At 57.4% G+C, this 12903-nt stretch overlaps 1 protein-coding gene across 1 annotated transcript; it reads left to right on the plus strand.

The window, feature by feature from the left end:
- Positions 1–1197: 1197 nt before the first annotated feature.
- BHLHE23 (basic helix-loop-helix family member e23) lies at positions 1198–3833 on the plus strand. The gene has a single exon (XM_032257072.1). The coding sequence runs from the start codon at positions 1231–1233 to the stop codon at positions 1909–1911; it is 681 nt and encodes a 226-aa protein (XP_032112963.1). The 5' UTR covers positions 1198–1230; the 3' UTR covers positions 1912–3833.
- The last annotated feature ends 9070 nt before the right edge of the window (positions 3834–12903 follow it).

A 12903-nucleotide genomic window follows, 5' to 3' on the forward strand; every position in this document is an offset into this window, starting at 1 on the left:
TCAGGACCGTCTCTGAGGCTCCTCCTGGGGCGGAGCCTGCGGAACGGAGAGGGTATGCGGCCCTGCCCAGGTCACACAGCACGACCCGACGGGGCCGCTCCACCTCGTGCGGGAGGCCACCGTAGCCCAGTCTCCCACCAAGCGAGGAGCGGAGAAGCCGCCATCCCTCCGCACTCTCGACCCTCACCACTCGACCCGGCCTCCAGGCAGGTTCCCACCTGGGAGAAAGGCTCGGGTCCCGGCCCTCATCTGGGCTTGGAAGAGGACTGAAAAGGCGGGTCCGGGGCTGGCCGCATTCCCAGCCAGTGTGGCTGGAGCCCAGGGGAGGCAGCGCCTGCGAAGGCTCCAGGAAAGCCCCCCAAGCCCCACGCGTTCGCGGATAGATGCCCAGGAAGCGGCTGGCAGGGAGGAGGCCGCCCCAAGGCTCACAAAGCCCCCACCCCAACCCCAGGGAGCCCCAGGCCGCGCTGCCCTCCGCCTTCCTGCCCTCCCCGGCCTGCAACGCTCCTGGCGTTTTTCAACAGGTTCTAGAAAGTCCCTCTTACTCCTCCCCTCCAGCCTGGCCACAGAGCGCCCCGAGCGGGGATTGTCAGGCTCCCGGTACGCGCTGCGCCGCTGCTGGACCAGAGCGCCCAGGAGCCCGACCCCGACCCCAGGCGGCCCTCAGAGGGGCAGGGAGTTGGCGCTGGTGCTGCACACCCCCAGCTCCAGCCCCTGCGTGCCGCCTCGGACTCCTGCGCTAGGGTCGGACTCGAAGGCAGACGGAGGCCGGTGCCCACGTGGACGCGTGCGTTTGGTGACAGCAATCCCCAAGGGCGGCAGAAGGCGGCGACTTGGGTGCCGAGAAGCAAATAAAAGGGCCCTGGGGCCCCGCCACCCCCCGTGCATCTAGGTCCCGAGCCCCCACCCCAGGCCGGTCCGCCCGCCCGCGGCGCAGGTGGAGCCGGGCCGGGGAAGAGGCGGTCACCCGGTCCCCCCCCGATTGGACAGCGGCGAAGTCCCACCGGGGGCCGCCACGGCTTAAAACCAAAGCAGGAGCGAGTGGGAGCTAGAGCCCGCCCCCTGCGCGCCGCGGCTGGGAGGGGGTGGAGGAGAGAGAGAAAGCGGAGGCAGAGAAGGCGGCTGGCAGCAAAGGCTGGGGACCCGCGGGCAGCCGGCCGGACGCGCAGAGCCGGGAGCCGCAGGAGCGCCCGCCCACCCGGCGAGCCCTCGAGCCCAGGCCTCAGGGCCATGGCCGAGCTCAAGTCGCTGTCGGGGGAGGCGTACCTGGCGCTGAGCCACGGCTACTCGGCGGCAGCGGCAGGTCTCGCCTACGGGGCGGCCCGAGGACCCGATGCGGCCCGCGGCTACGGCGCTCCGGGCCCGGGCGGCGACCTCCCCGCGGTTCCCGCGCCGCGCGCCCCAGCTCCGGCGGCTGAGAGCAGCGGCGAACAGAGCGGCGACGAGGACGACGCCTTCGAGCAGCGTCGGCGGCGGCGCGGGCCTGGGGGCGCGGGGGACGCGCGGCGGCGGCCGCGGGAGCAGCGGTCTCTGCGGCTCAGCATCAACGCGCGCGAGCGGCGGCGCATGCACGACCTGAACGACGCACTGGACGGGCTGCGGGCAGTCATCCCCTACGCGCACAGCCCGTCGGTGCGCAAGCTCTCCAAGATCGCCACGCTGCTGCTGGCCAAGAACTACATCCTCATGCAGGCGCAGGCCTTGGACGAGATGCGGCGCCTGGTGGCCTTCCTCAACCGGGGCCAGGGCCTGGCGGCGCCCGTGGCCACCGCCGCGCCCCTCACGCCCTTCGGCCAGGCCTCTGTGTGCCCTTTCTCCTCGGGCGCGGCGCTGGGACCCTGCCCTGACAAGTGCGCCGCCTTCTCCGGAACGCCCTCGGCGCTTTGCAAACACTGTACCGAGAAGCCGTGACCCGGGTGCCGCGCTTCTCCCGCGCGCGTCCTCCGACTGCCCCTGCGACTGTCACCCGCCCGGACAGGAGAGGCCTGGAAGGACGCTGCAGGCGGAGAGGAGGCGGCAGGACCTGGCTTCCAGCCAGTGCCCCTTGAGCTGTTGGGTGCCGCGGGAAGCGCCAAGGCAGTCGGGGCGCGGAATTGAGCCCGAGAGCCGGACGCTGGACTCGGCGCCCGGGAACTCTCGGCGCCCACGGGGCATTGTCGGGACCCGTCGAGTCTAGGAACCGGGGTGGGTGGAGCATCCTTCGGGCACTGCCGCTCGCCCCCAAAAGAAGACCACCGCGGGGTCCCAGGGCGGCGGCGGGTACGGGCTCTGGTCAGATTCCGGACAGGAGGTCGGAGGCGCACGGAGGGTGGGGACGGAGCAAAGCCGGACTTGGCCGGTCGTGATCCTCGCAGTCCTCGCGCTGACGCTCCGGTCGGCCCTTCGGGCTAAACTGTGGGGCGGCGCTCTGCCTGGCGTGTTCCCGACCACGCGCGCGCCCGGCCGGCACCTCCCGCCTCGGTGGCTCCGAGACTCCGCACGAGCCGATCCCACCATGGCCATTTGCACAGGGGCTGGACCGCGGGCGCGGAGGACCCCGGGCGAAGAGCGCTCCGCCTTTTCCATGTAGGAGTTTATTCTATTTATTTTCTTACCTGCCTAGAAGCGAGGGAAGCGGTCGTCGCTGCCGGCTGCCTCGAAGTCTGCGGGATTTGTCCCCTCGACGCCCCCTGGCCTCCCCTGCCACCGCCATCCCCTGCCTGGATGGTCCGCGCGGTGGAATTGGAGGAAGGCCACTTTGCGGGGCCTCTGCTGAGGGGGCTGCGTGGAAGAGGGGTCCTCAGAGCCCGCGCCCTACCTCACCCTGGGTGGCAGGGAAGGCCCCACGTAGCCCTGGTGTCCAGCAAAGCCTCCTCCCCACCGGTCCCCTCACGCTTCCGAGGGAGGAGGCCGGGCTACGGGTGAGTAAGCTGCCGGGGCCCCGCCGGGTGTGAACCGAGATGCAGAGCGCAGCTCCGAGCTCTGCCACCGTCGGGGCCCAGCGAGCCGCCGCGCACAGCCGGGTAGGGCACACCGGGAACGCAGCTGCCCGCGCCGGTTAGCGCCCCGCGGCCCCGCTGCAGCATCGGGCTTTATTAACCCAATTTCCTCAGCTGTCCGTAACGCCAAGGGGAGAGGCCGCCGCCTGCAAGCGCCGGTCCACAACGTTTGACTTTAATGCGTTCCAGAAGGCCTGCGGGGCTTGCACGATGAAGTGTGAGATTAAGTCCTATTCATAAAGACACAGGCCTAGCACTGGCTTCTGCTAATTTCTGTCCTTATTTCTTCATTGCCTCTTTTCCCCCTAACAGACTAGTTTGTCAGTTTTGCAAGTTGGGAAAGCTGAGTTTTTCAGATCCCTTTTAGATAATTAAGATAGGAAAGCTGGAAACTCAAATGTCCTTCACTTGCAGGGTGATCTTAAATAAATTACTTGCTTTCAGAATTTGAAACAGGGGTGTTTATTCTGGTTAAAATCAGAGACATTAGCACATCATTTATATTCAGAGTAAAGCATTTTATTTTCATTTATTTTTAAAAAATCATATTAAATTTTAATACCAAATGAAATAGTCTTCATTTGTAACTGAATTCATCATAATTTCAATTTTCAGATAACTGTGTCCATTCTAAACCAGAGCCTGAGGAGTCTCTGAGGTGCTGAAACTGATCCAAATGCAGCCACTTATTATAGCAAATGTGTGAAATCATAGTGACAAGAGTCAGGGGGAAAATTCTCTTTCTCTCTTTGGGTGGAATATAAGTTTTGAAAGAACCACTTCGGTAATCAAAAATTATTCTGGAAACTTAATTTAAATAAAAAATTTAAATTACACTTAAACTTTTTTTTACATGACAAAGCTGTTTTTCTACAGTTCTGCAAAATGTCCACCTGCCTCTCTCTTGCCTGAGCGGGACTGTGGTGTTTCAGAGAGGAACTAGGTGGCCCTCTCCACAGTGGCCACTCCTGACGCCCCCTGGGCTATCACAGTGTCACTTGGCCTGTCTCACGTTTGCCCAGGGACCTTCCCATTACAACACAGCCCTCCATGGCCTTCTGCCCTCATCTGGAGAGCAGCAAAATAGAACCCACGCGGGTGCCCCAGCAAGCCTGTGGCTCCCAAGAAACTCGCAGGACTGCTTATGTTTTCTCCGGTGGCTGTGACCTTGCACTGTGTGGAGAAAGTCTGGGGCCACCTGGAAAGAACCTCTCGGTCACCACCATGTGCCCACCAGGAGCGAGCCTTCCTCCAGCGCTCAGGAGGGATCAAACACGGAAGAGCTTTGCTTGCAACGTGGCTTCCAGCTTTTTCACGACACTCACCGGTTTTTTGTTGCTGTTATTTTTTCTTTCTTTCTTTCTTTCTTTTTTCTTTTTCTTTCCTTCTTTCTTTCTTTCCTTTCTCTCTCTTTCTTTCCTTCTTTCTTTCTTTCTTTCTTTCTTTCTTTTAACATGGAGTCTCGATCCATCACGGAGGCTGGAGTACAGTGGCATGATCTCAGCTTGGCTCGCTGTAGCCTCTGCCTCCCCAGTTCCAGTGATTCTCGGGTCTCAGCCTCCCTAGTAGATGAGACTACAGATGTGCGCCACCACGCCTGGCTAATTTTTGTATTTTTTAGTAGGAATGGGGCTTTGCCATGCTAACCAGGCTTGTCTTGAACTCTTGATCTCAGGTGATCTTCCTGCCTTGGCCTCCCAAAGTGCTGGGGTTCTAGGCTGAGCCACCATGTCTGGCTAAGATGCTCACCCATGGATTCCCACCTAGGCAGCGATATGCAGGCTGTGGGCGTTGGGAGGCCGTGTCCCCAGAACCAAGGTGTTCACACCACCCCTGTGACTAGTGCTGCTGTACAGAGACAGTGTGGCCGTGAGTTGAGTTTCACATTTTCAAGTGGCCATATTAAAAGAGGAAATAGAAGCGGGTGAAATTATTCTTCTTGAAAACTTTAATGCTGATCCCAACACATCCAAAATGTCCTTTCAACATGTCATCATTTAAAATTGTTAGATACTTTACTTTTTGGCACCAAGTCTTCAAGTTCCAGCATGTGTTTTGCACTGAAAGCCCAGCTCGGTTCAGGCTGGCCACACTTCAAAGCTCAGTGGCCACGCGTGGCTTGCCAACCTCAGGTTTTGCAGCTCTCCGCTGTGAAAACGCCAAGGGTACAAAGTTCTCCTTGCCTTTTTGTTTAATAATAACCAGGAAATGTCAGGGACTCAGGGAGTCCATTCTAGAGCTGCGCAAATAGGAAACGTCTGTTTCTCTTTCAGTCCTGGTTCACCGAGGCTTTCTCCAGAGTGGGGACTGGAGCTGGGGCTGGGGTCGGGGTCCAAGCCGGCAGCAGGAAAGGCAGAGGCTGCACCCACTGAATCACGGGACCGACAAACCCGTCCAGCCTCACACGCGCCAACCACACCCAAGCCTAGGAAACGTCAGGAGGCAGCAGATTACAAGGCGAACCCCTGAGAGGCAGCCCAGCATGGTGACAGCCTCCTGTGGTGACAGCCTCACGTCCTCCAGTCCACCCAGGGTTTGTCTGGGAGCCATGCCGCCTCCCTCTATTGGCCACACAGGAAAGCTGTGGGCCCTGCTGGCTGCTGCCTGAGTGACTTGCAGATCAACACAAGTTCTCTCCCTCTCTCTCTCTCTCTCTCTCTCTTTTAAGATGGAGTTTCACTCTGCCGCCCAGGCTGGAGTGCAGTGACGTGACCTCTGCTCACTGCAACCTCTGCTTCCTGAGTTTAAGCTATTCTTCTGCCTCAGCCTCCGGAGTAACTGAAATTACAGACATGTGCCACCACGTTCAGTTCATGTGTGTTTTTTTAGTAGAGACAGCATTTTGCCATGTTGCCCAGGCTGGTTTCGAAATCCTGGCCTCAAGTGATTCGCCTGCCTCAGCCTCCCACAGTGCTGGGATTACAGGCCTGAGCCAGCGCGCCTGGCCAAGACCCATTCTCTGGATGGCGTGGCCTCTTTTTGGAAAGCCCTTTGTGAAGCCAGTGGCTCTGTAAGAGTCCTTTGCTGAGGTCAGTAGAGGCAGGTTGCCTGACCTAGGTCCCACTCCTGTCTCCATGCACTGATGGCCATGCCTGCTCCCTCCCTCCCCAGGGACCTTCCAAATTGCTGAGTAAAGGTAGAGGGCCCAGCAGGTTAGAAAGCAAACATGGGGGTTCACATGGGCTCTTCTTTCTTCATTTCATAAAGAGACAGATGCTTCTGCATTTCCGCACATGTGGATGTCCTCTGGCCAGCATACCCAAGACAAGGCAGCCCTTAACATGCAGTGTCCCTGCCCAAAACCAAGGACTTCCCCACCTCCTGGGCAAGGCGCTGTGGCCCCAGCACTTTTGGTTCCGCTGGTGCCCGGTATATGCTACAAAGAGGTTTGCTTTCTGTAGTTAAGAAATTCACTCACCTACAACTGCATCCCTCCTCCTATCTCTGGGCAGAACTGCCCAGCTCCAGCTCCACCCCAGGGCTGGTGCAGTGCCACTGGTCCCGTCCAGCCCATACAAGTTCATGGACAGACCCTGGTCGACCAGGCACGCAGGCTTTCCACGGCTTCCTTTAGTTGTTAATTTCATCCCAACGAGGGGATTTTTCTCTCCATGTGCGCAGCTGTCACTAGACTCACCAGGGAACTTTGTTTTAACTTGTGATTAAGCCCACGACCAGCTGCCTGCTTTACCACCGCTTAATTTACCAAACATGCATGTCTATTTCCCTTGCAGGATGGAAACATGAAAAGAGGTGCCCCTTTGTAAAGGACAAACACCGTTCTCCTAAGGGTGAGTGAAATGCACAAACCGTCACTCCAACCCAAAGCCGCTCTGGCTTCGCCATCTCTCCCGAAAGACCTCCCGGCGGAACCAGCAAGCAGAGGCTCCTAAACCCTGGTTAATCCAGCAGAGAATGATTACAGCAATTTTCTAATGTGAATTTGTTTGTGATATGTTTTTAATCTTTAATCGCTTTGGCATCCCATTTGAAGAGATGGAAATAGAGGGATTTGTGATGTATTCAATCATTTCTCCAACAATTACCTCTTTGAACTCATAACCCTGGGTAGTGTGTGCCGCTATGCCAACCAAGCTCTGCTTCATAAAATTAGAAAGTCAATATGCATTTGCAGATTTAACCCCAACGGACGGAAGCTTTGCTACCGCAGTGCAGAGAAGTTCAAACAGTTAGCAAAGTCACCTTTGATTCCAGTGCTTTCCTGGCTGTAAAAGGTGATTTATGCTGTATTATTTCCAGTCTGACGTGCCCGAGGCGTATTTACTGATACACGTGTGTAAAAGCTGCTGTGTAGCAGCTGAATGGGAAGACGGTCAGAATTATCCTTGAAGTTAACATAAGAGGGGGAGCCCCTGTGGGGGCCTGCATGGAAGGGGTCCGTGAGCCCACCCCCTGGCCTCCCCAACTCTGTCCTTCCCTGGTGTGTCTTTGCTCAGGCATCCGTGGACATCCTCCAAGAGCCACCCTTGCAGCCAAGCTGCCTCCATGGCTCTGCCATGGTGGTCAGAAACCGTGCAGAGTGGCACATGGGTGTCCCAATGGTCTCTGTTGCCTGAGACACACAGGGCCACCAGGCATGCCTGCCCCACCTGGGGCCCCAGGGGACGGGACCATGATCTTGGCTAAAGTGCGCCTTAGAGAGCGTCTGCACCTCTTCCTAGCTGGCCTTGTTTAGCCTCCAAGCCAGGTTTTGTCAAAAGGAATGAGCACACAGTCAGTCATTCTCCCGGGACCCCCTGATTCGGGCTGACATGAGGCCAATCTCCAGGTACATGTGGGCGGCCCTTGCTGTCCTAATGAGACCTCCACTGGTCTGGATCTGTGAACCCCGAGACGCAGACAGGACCTGTGATGCTCTCTGATGGCCACAAGGCATCTGACGGGATGAGTTTTTGTCGCTGTTGTCCAGAGCTTCTGCGTACTCTCAGCATCGGGAGCTGCTCCCCGCCCCCAGCACTTCCTGCTTTCTGACCATGGATGACACCAAAGTTACAGGGTCAAATGATCTCTACATTTCATGCACCGAAACAAACCCATCCTCCACAGCCCAGCAGACACCTGGGGCAGCGCGTGGGGTGGCTCCCAGCCTGCACCTGCTGGGTTCCTGCAGCCACCATCTGACCTGGCACAGAAGAGGCTCTGTGTGGGCGGGGACCAGGACTCCTCCCAAGTCCACCCAAGGCGTGTGTGTGTGTGTGTGTGTGTGTGTGTGTGTGTGTGTAGTCTTGTGTGGAGAGACCAGGCCATCATCCACATAATGCAAACTGGTGAGAGGCTCACTGCATGAGTGATCCCTACATGAACACACCCACAGCTTTGGGGACTGGGATTCAGAAACCCACCGACTGTGAGCTAGTGAGTGCCTTCAAGCCCAGGCTGCTGGTGGAAGAAACAGAGGCAAGAAGCTTATTCTCCTCCAGACCCTACACTAACCAAGGCCCTGGGCAGACCCATCCCACCTGCCAGAGAGTGTCCCCATGGCCCTCAGCTGAGAGAAGTCGGTGAAGCCCTCGCTTTCATTTCAAGCACCACAGATAGACAAATGGGAAGATGCTGATTTCACATTCGGGAATCTGGGTTTCCGAAATAAGCTTCTTCACCTCCTGCTAGGAGGAGAAAATCACTCCCCTGCTTTTACCCTGGATCCGCCCTCAGGGTGGTGACATCAGCAGCGTGTCCAGGATGATCAGATGCATCCAAAACCATCTGCTCTCCTGCCTCACCTTAGCACTTCCAGGGCACTAACAGGAGGTAAAGCACTGGGCTCGCTCTCCCGCTTCCTCCTTTCCCCGCCCCTCCCCTTCTCCGCCTCCTCTTCCTCTCTCAATGCCCTCCCTGCCCCCCTGCAGGAAAGATTCCACAGGGCACCCACTCTTGTCTGGGTAACTCTGCTCCCCTAACCATCAACCCATGCTTTAAAAAATATCCCAAATGGACGTTGGGTCTCAAGGCCGTGGTCACTGCGTCCAGCCCAGGTAGGTGCCGGTTTCATCTGGCTTAAGGAAGGCCTGGTGGGTCTGGAAGGAAAGGCTGACCCTGGCGGGGCAACTGACCACCTGTCACCTGTCGTGAGCCTAACCTCAAGCCAGATGGGGCAAAAATTCTCTCTGCCCAAGTATGTTACCCAAAGTTGTATGTGTGTGTGTGTGTGTGTGTGTGTGTGTGCACACTCATGCTGTATGTGTGTGTCCACGTGGTGTGCCTGTGTGGGCATGTGTATATATGTGGTAGGTATGTGTGTGCATGCTTGATTTGTGTGTACATGCATGTGGGATGTGCATATGTGTGGTGTGTCTATGCATGTGGGTTGTGTGTGTGTGCATGGGGGTGTGTGCATGTGTGGCATGTGTGTGTATGCATGTGGGGGTTCAGGCATGTGTGTGCATAAGTGTGTGTATATGTGGGGTGTGTGTATGCATGTGGGAGTATATGCATGTGTGGTGTAGGTGTGTGCATGTGTGTGGGGTATGTGCATGTGTGTGCCTGTGTGGTGTGTGTGCATGCATTTACGTTGTGTGTGTATTGTGTGCATATGTGTGGTGTGTGTATTCATGTGGGGGTGCATTCATGTGTGTGCATATGTGTGGTGTGTGTATGCATTTAGGGTGTGTGCATGTGTGCATGTGTGTGGGGTGTGTGCATGTGTGCACGTGTGGTGTGTGCGCACGTGTGTGGGGTGTGTGCATGCATGTGTTGGTGTGTGCATGTGTGCACACTGGTGTGTGCATGCATGTGCAGATGTGTGCATGTGTGCACATGTGTGGTGTGTGTGCATGCATGTGGCAGTGTGTGCATGTGTGTGCATATATGAGCATATTTGTGGTGGGGTGCTGCATACAGCTCTCTCCCTGTGTGGGTTTCCAGGGCCCTCGCCTTTGTCCCATTACAGCACAACCCTGGCCCTGCCAGGACAGCCCTGCTGTCCCCAGGTCCCTCCGCCCCGGGCCCTGAGAGGTCTCTGGGGCCCTCGTTCCTTTTCTGTAGAGTTCGTCTCGTGTGTTTCACTGAGGTGAGATGGGACTCACCGTTCCAATTCCCAAGACACAGCCCTTTCAGTCTTAAAACCTGGAAAGCCTGGCAAAAGGGACAAGTTGGGTGCCCCAGAGGTCAGGTCCTGTAACCCTTTCTGGAAGCAGAAGAGAGAGTTGGAGCATTGGAGGTTCCCGGGCTGTCCCGAACTCTGAGTGCACCCGGGTCCCTGTGCTGCTCCTGCACCTGTCGGAGAGTGGGCACAGAGAGGGACAGGAAGCTGGGGACAGGCTGTCGCATCATTGCCTAGCAGGAAGGCCGGGTGCCACCTGGGCACACCCCCACTCACAGATGTCACAGCCAGAGGCATGTGGAGCCTCCCTTAACCCAGACACGGACAGAGGCGGCGACAAGGGAGTGCAAGGGAGGACCCCAGCCTGTCCTCGGTGTGGCGGTCCTTAGGCCATGGCTCCCTTCAGGCTTTTGCCCCCAGGGAGGGAAACTGGAGTGACACTGAGTCACAGCAGGCCCAGGGTGGGGAGGGGCCAGAACTGGGGTTTGGGGAAACAGAGGACTCCCACCCACGCGAGGCGAAGACCACACCCAGCCTCTGGTCCCTCCAGGGCAGGCTTTGCCATCAAATGAGTTCTTTTTTGATCATTTCCATTTTCAGAGCTTTTTGAAATGGAAGCTGTAGACTTGACACAATAGGCCTATGGGGTTCCATCGACCGTTGTTTTAGAAGGGGAAATCAAGGCTCAGGGGGAAGGTTACTCTTTCCACAGCACCACAGCTCAGATTTGAAACTTGGCTGTCAGGCTGGCTGTGGTGGCTCACGCCTGTAATCCCAGCACTTTGAGAGGCTGAGGCAGGCAGATCACTTGAGGTCAGGAGCTCAAGACCACCCTGGCCAACATGGTGAAACCCCATTTCTACTAAAAATACAGCAAAAAAAATTAGCTGGGCATGGTGTGCACAAATAATCCCAGCTACCCTGTAGGATGAGGCAGGAGAATTGCTTGAATCGAGGAGGCAGAGGTTGCAGTGAGCTGAAATCGTGCCATTGCAGTCCAGCCTGGGCGACAAAACAAGACTTGGTCTCAAAAAATGAAGTAAAATAAAATAAAACCTTACTGTCGACCCTCAAGGCCACAGCCGCGTCCACTGTGAGCATCGCTCCAAAATGCACGGTGTAGAGACATGGCCAGAACCAAAGCGAATCTCGTGGCCGTGGTCCAGAGGAAAGGGGTGTCAGCCCGGGAAAAACGCCTGCGCCTTGCACGGGGTGGGGGTCACCCTGCCGCATGGCTGCTCCGGAAAGTGGGCGAGAGCGTTTGGTGCTGACGGGAGGAGGAGAGAGCCTGGATGTCTTCACAGTGCTGTCGGAAGTCAGAACGGCTGAACTTGGCCAGCAAGCATTGACTGTGCAGAGAGGGATCGAGAACTAGGTGGGGGTGGGGGTCCCGCCCCTGAGACTCAGTCACTTCCTGGGTCCAATCTCTGGCCCCTAGAAGCCTCCACCTGGCCTGGCCGACCGCAGCACCTGACCCTCCTGCTCAGCCAGCAGCTGGGCCTCCTGGGCCATCAGATTTGACAAGGGAAAAGGGGGCTCCCTGCAGGAGCCCGGAGCCCAGAGTGGGGCATGGGGGAGGTCGGCAGCTTTCAGTGAGCATGCATGTGGTAGGTCTGCTTTGATTTTCTGCTTAATGAGGCATAAAAGGTAACTTTGAGGGGACATGGTTCCCCTAAACCTGCCGGTTATCAGTGAGGGACCCGTCTCTGGCACAGGCGGTGGTGACACTGTGGCCAGCGGACACCGTGTGGGAATGCGGCTGTGGGGACAGAGGAGGAGACAGGTTCGGGCACTAGCAACCTCTGTACAGCCTGCAGCAGCAAAGCACGTCGTGGAAAGAGAACGCTCCTGACGCCCTGCCCCCATCACGTGGCTGAACAAAGTGTTTCCAAAGTTACTACTCATGCATAGACGCACTCAGAGGCCCCGGTGTGCGGGGAAGGGCGGGGCGTGTCCAGGTCCCTGCTGTGGTCCAGGCCCACTGGCCGGCAGGCTGAGGCTAGGCTAGGCTGAGGCTGAGGGTGAGGTCTCGGCCCAGGCTCCAACCTTGGCACGGTGCCCCTGTCCTTGGCAAACTCCATGCCAGGTGGCTGGCTGAGGTCTGCACCTGCAGGCTGGGCACCAGCAGGCTAGGCCCCGGCTCCCGTCGCCCGTACAGCCACCTGCTCTGCTGGGAAGTGACCATCAGGGAGCCGTGTCCTGAGGATGAAGTGGGGACCTCCCCACTTGATCCTGGCGGTGACACAGGCACCATGGCTCCTCACTAGAAAGCGGCAGCTGGTAGGCGCAGGTGCGGGCGATTGTGCAGTAGAAGAAACGGGGCGGCTGTTCCAAGCGGCCGTCAATTCACTCTCAAGGGGACTGTTTTGTCAGTTCACTCTCAAGGGGGCTGTTTTGTCAGTTCACTCTCAAGGGGGCTGTTTCATTTCTCTTACTGTGGCGAAACAAGCATCACGTAGAACTCACCACTCCCAGTGCATGGTTGGGTGGCATGGACACTCAGTGCAGTGCCACCAGAGCCACAATCTGTGTCCAGGACTTTGCTACGATTCAATCGTTTGTCTCATATCTGAGGTATAACTTATGACAGTGAAATTCACCCTCTGAGACCCCGCAGCGGCATGGTTCCCACCGCAATCGAGACAGAGCACCCTGCGTCACCCCAAAGATTCCAGTCAGAGAACCCTGCGTCACCCCAAAGATTCCAGTCAGAGAACCCTGCGTCACCCCAAAGATTCCAGTCAGAGAACCCTGCATCACCCCAAAGATTCCAGACAGAGAACCCTGCGTCACCCCAAAGATTCCAGACAGAGAACCCTGTGCCACCCCAAAGATTCCAGACAGAGAACCCTGCGTCAGCCC

Source organism: Sapajus apella, unplaced genomic scaffold (genome assembly GCF_009761245.1).
Source record: "Sapajus apella isolate SASKATOON/1434 unplaced genomic scaffold, GSC_monkey_1.0 scaffold96, whole genome shotgun sequence".
In the NCBI taxonomy this organism is placed as follows: Eukaryota; Metazoa; Chordata; class Mammalia; order Primates; family Cebidae; genus Sapajus; species Sapajus apella.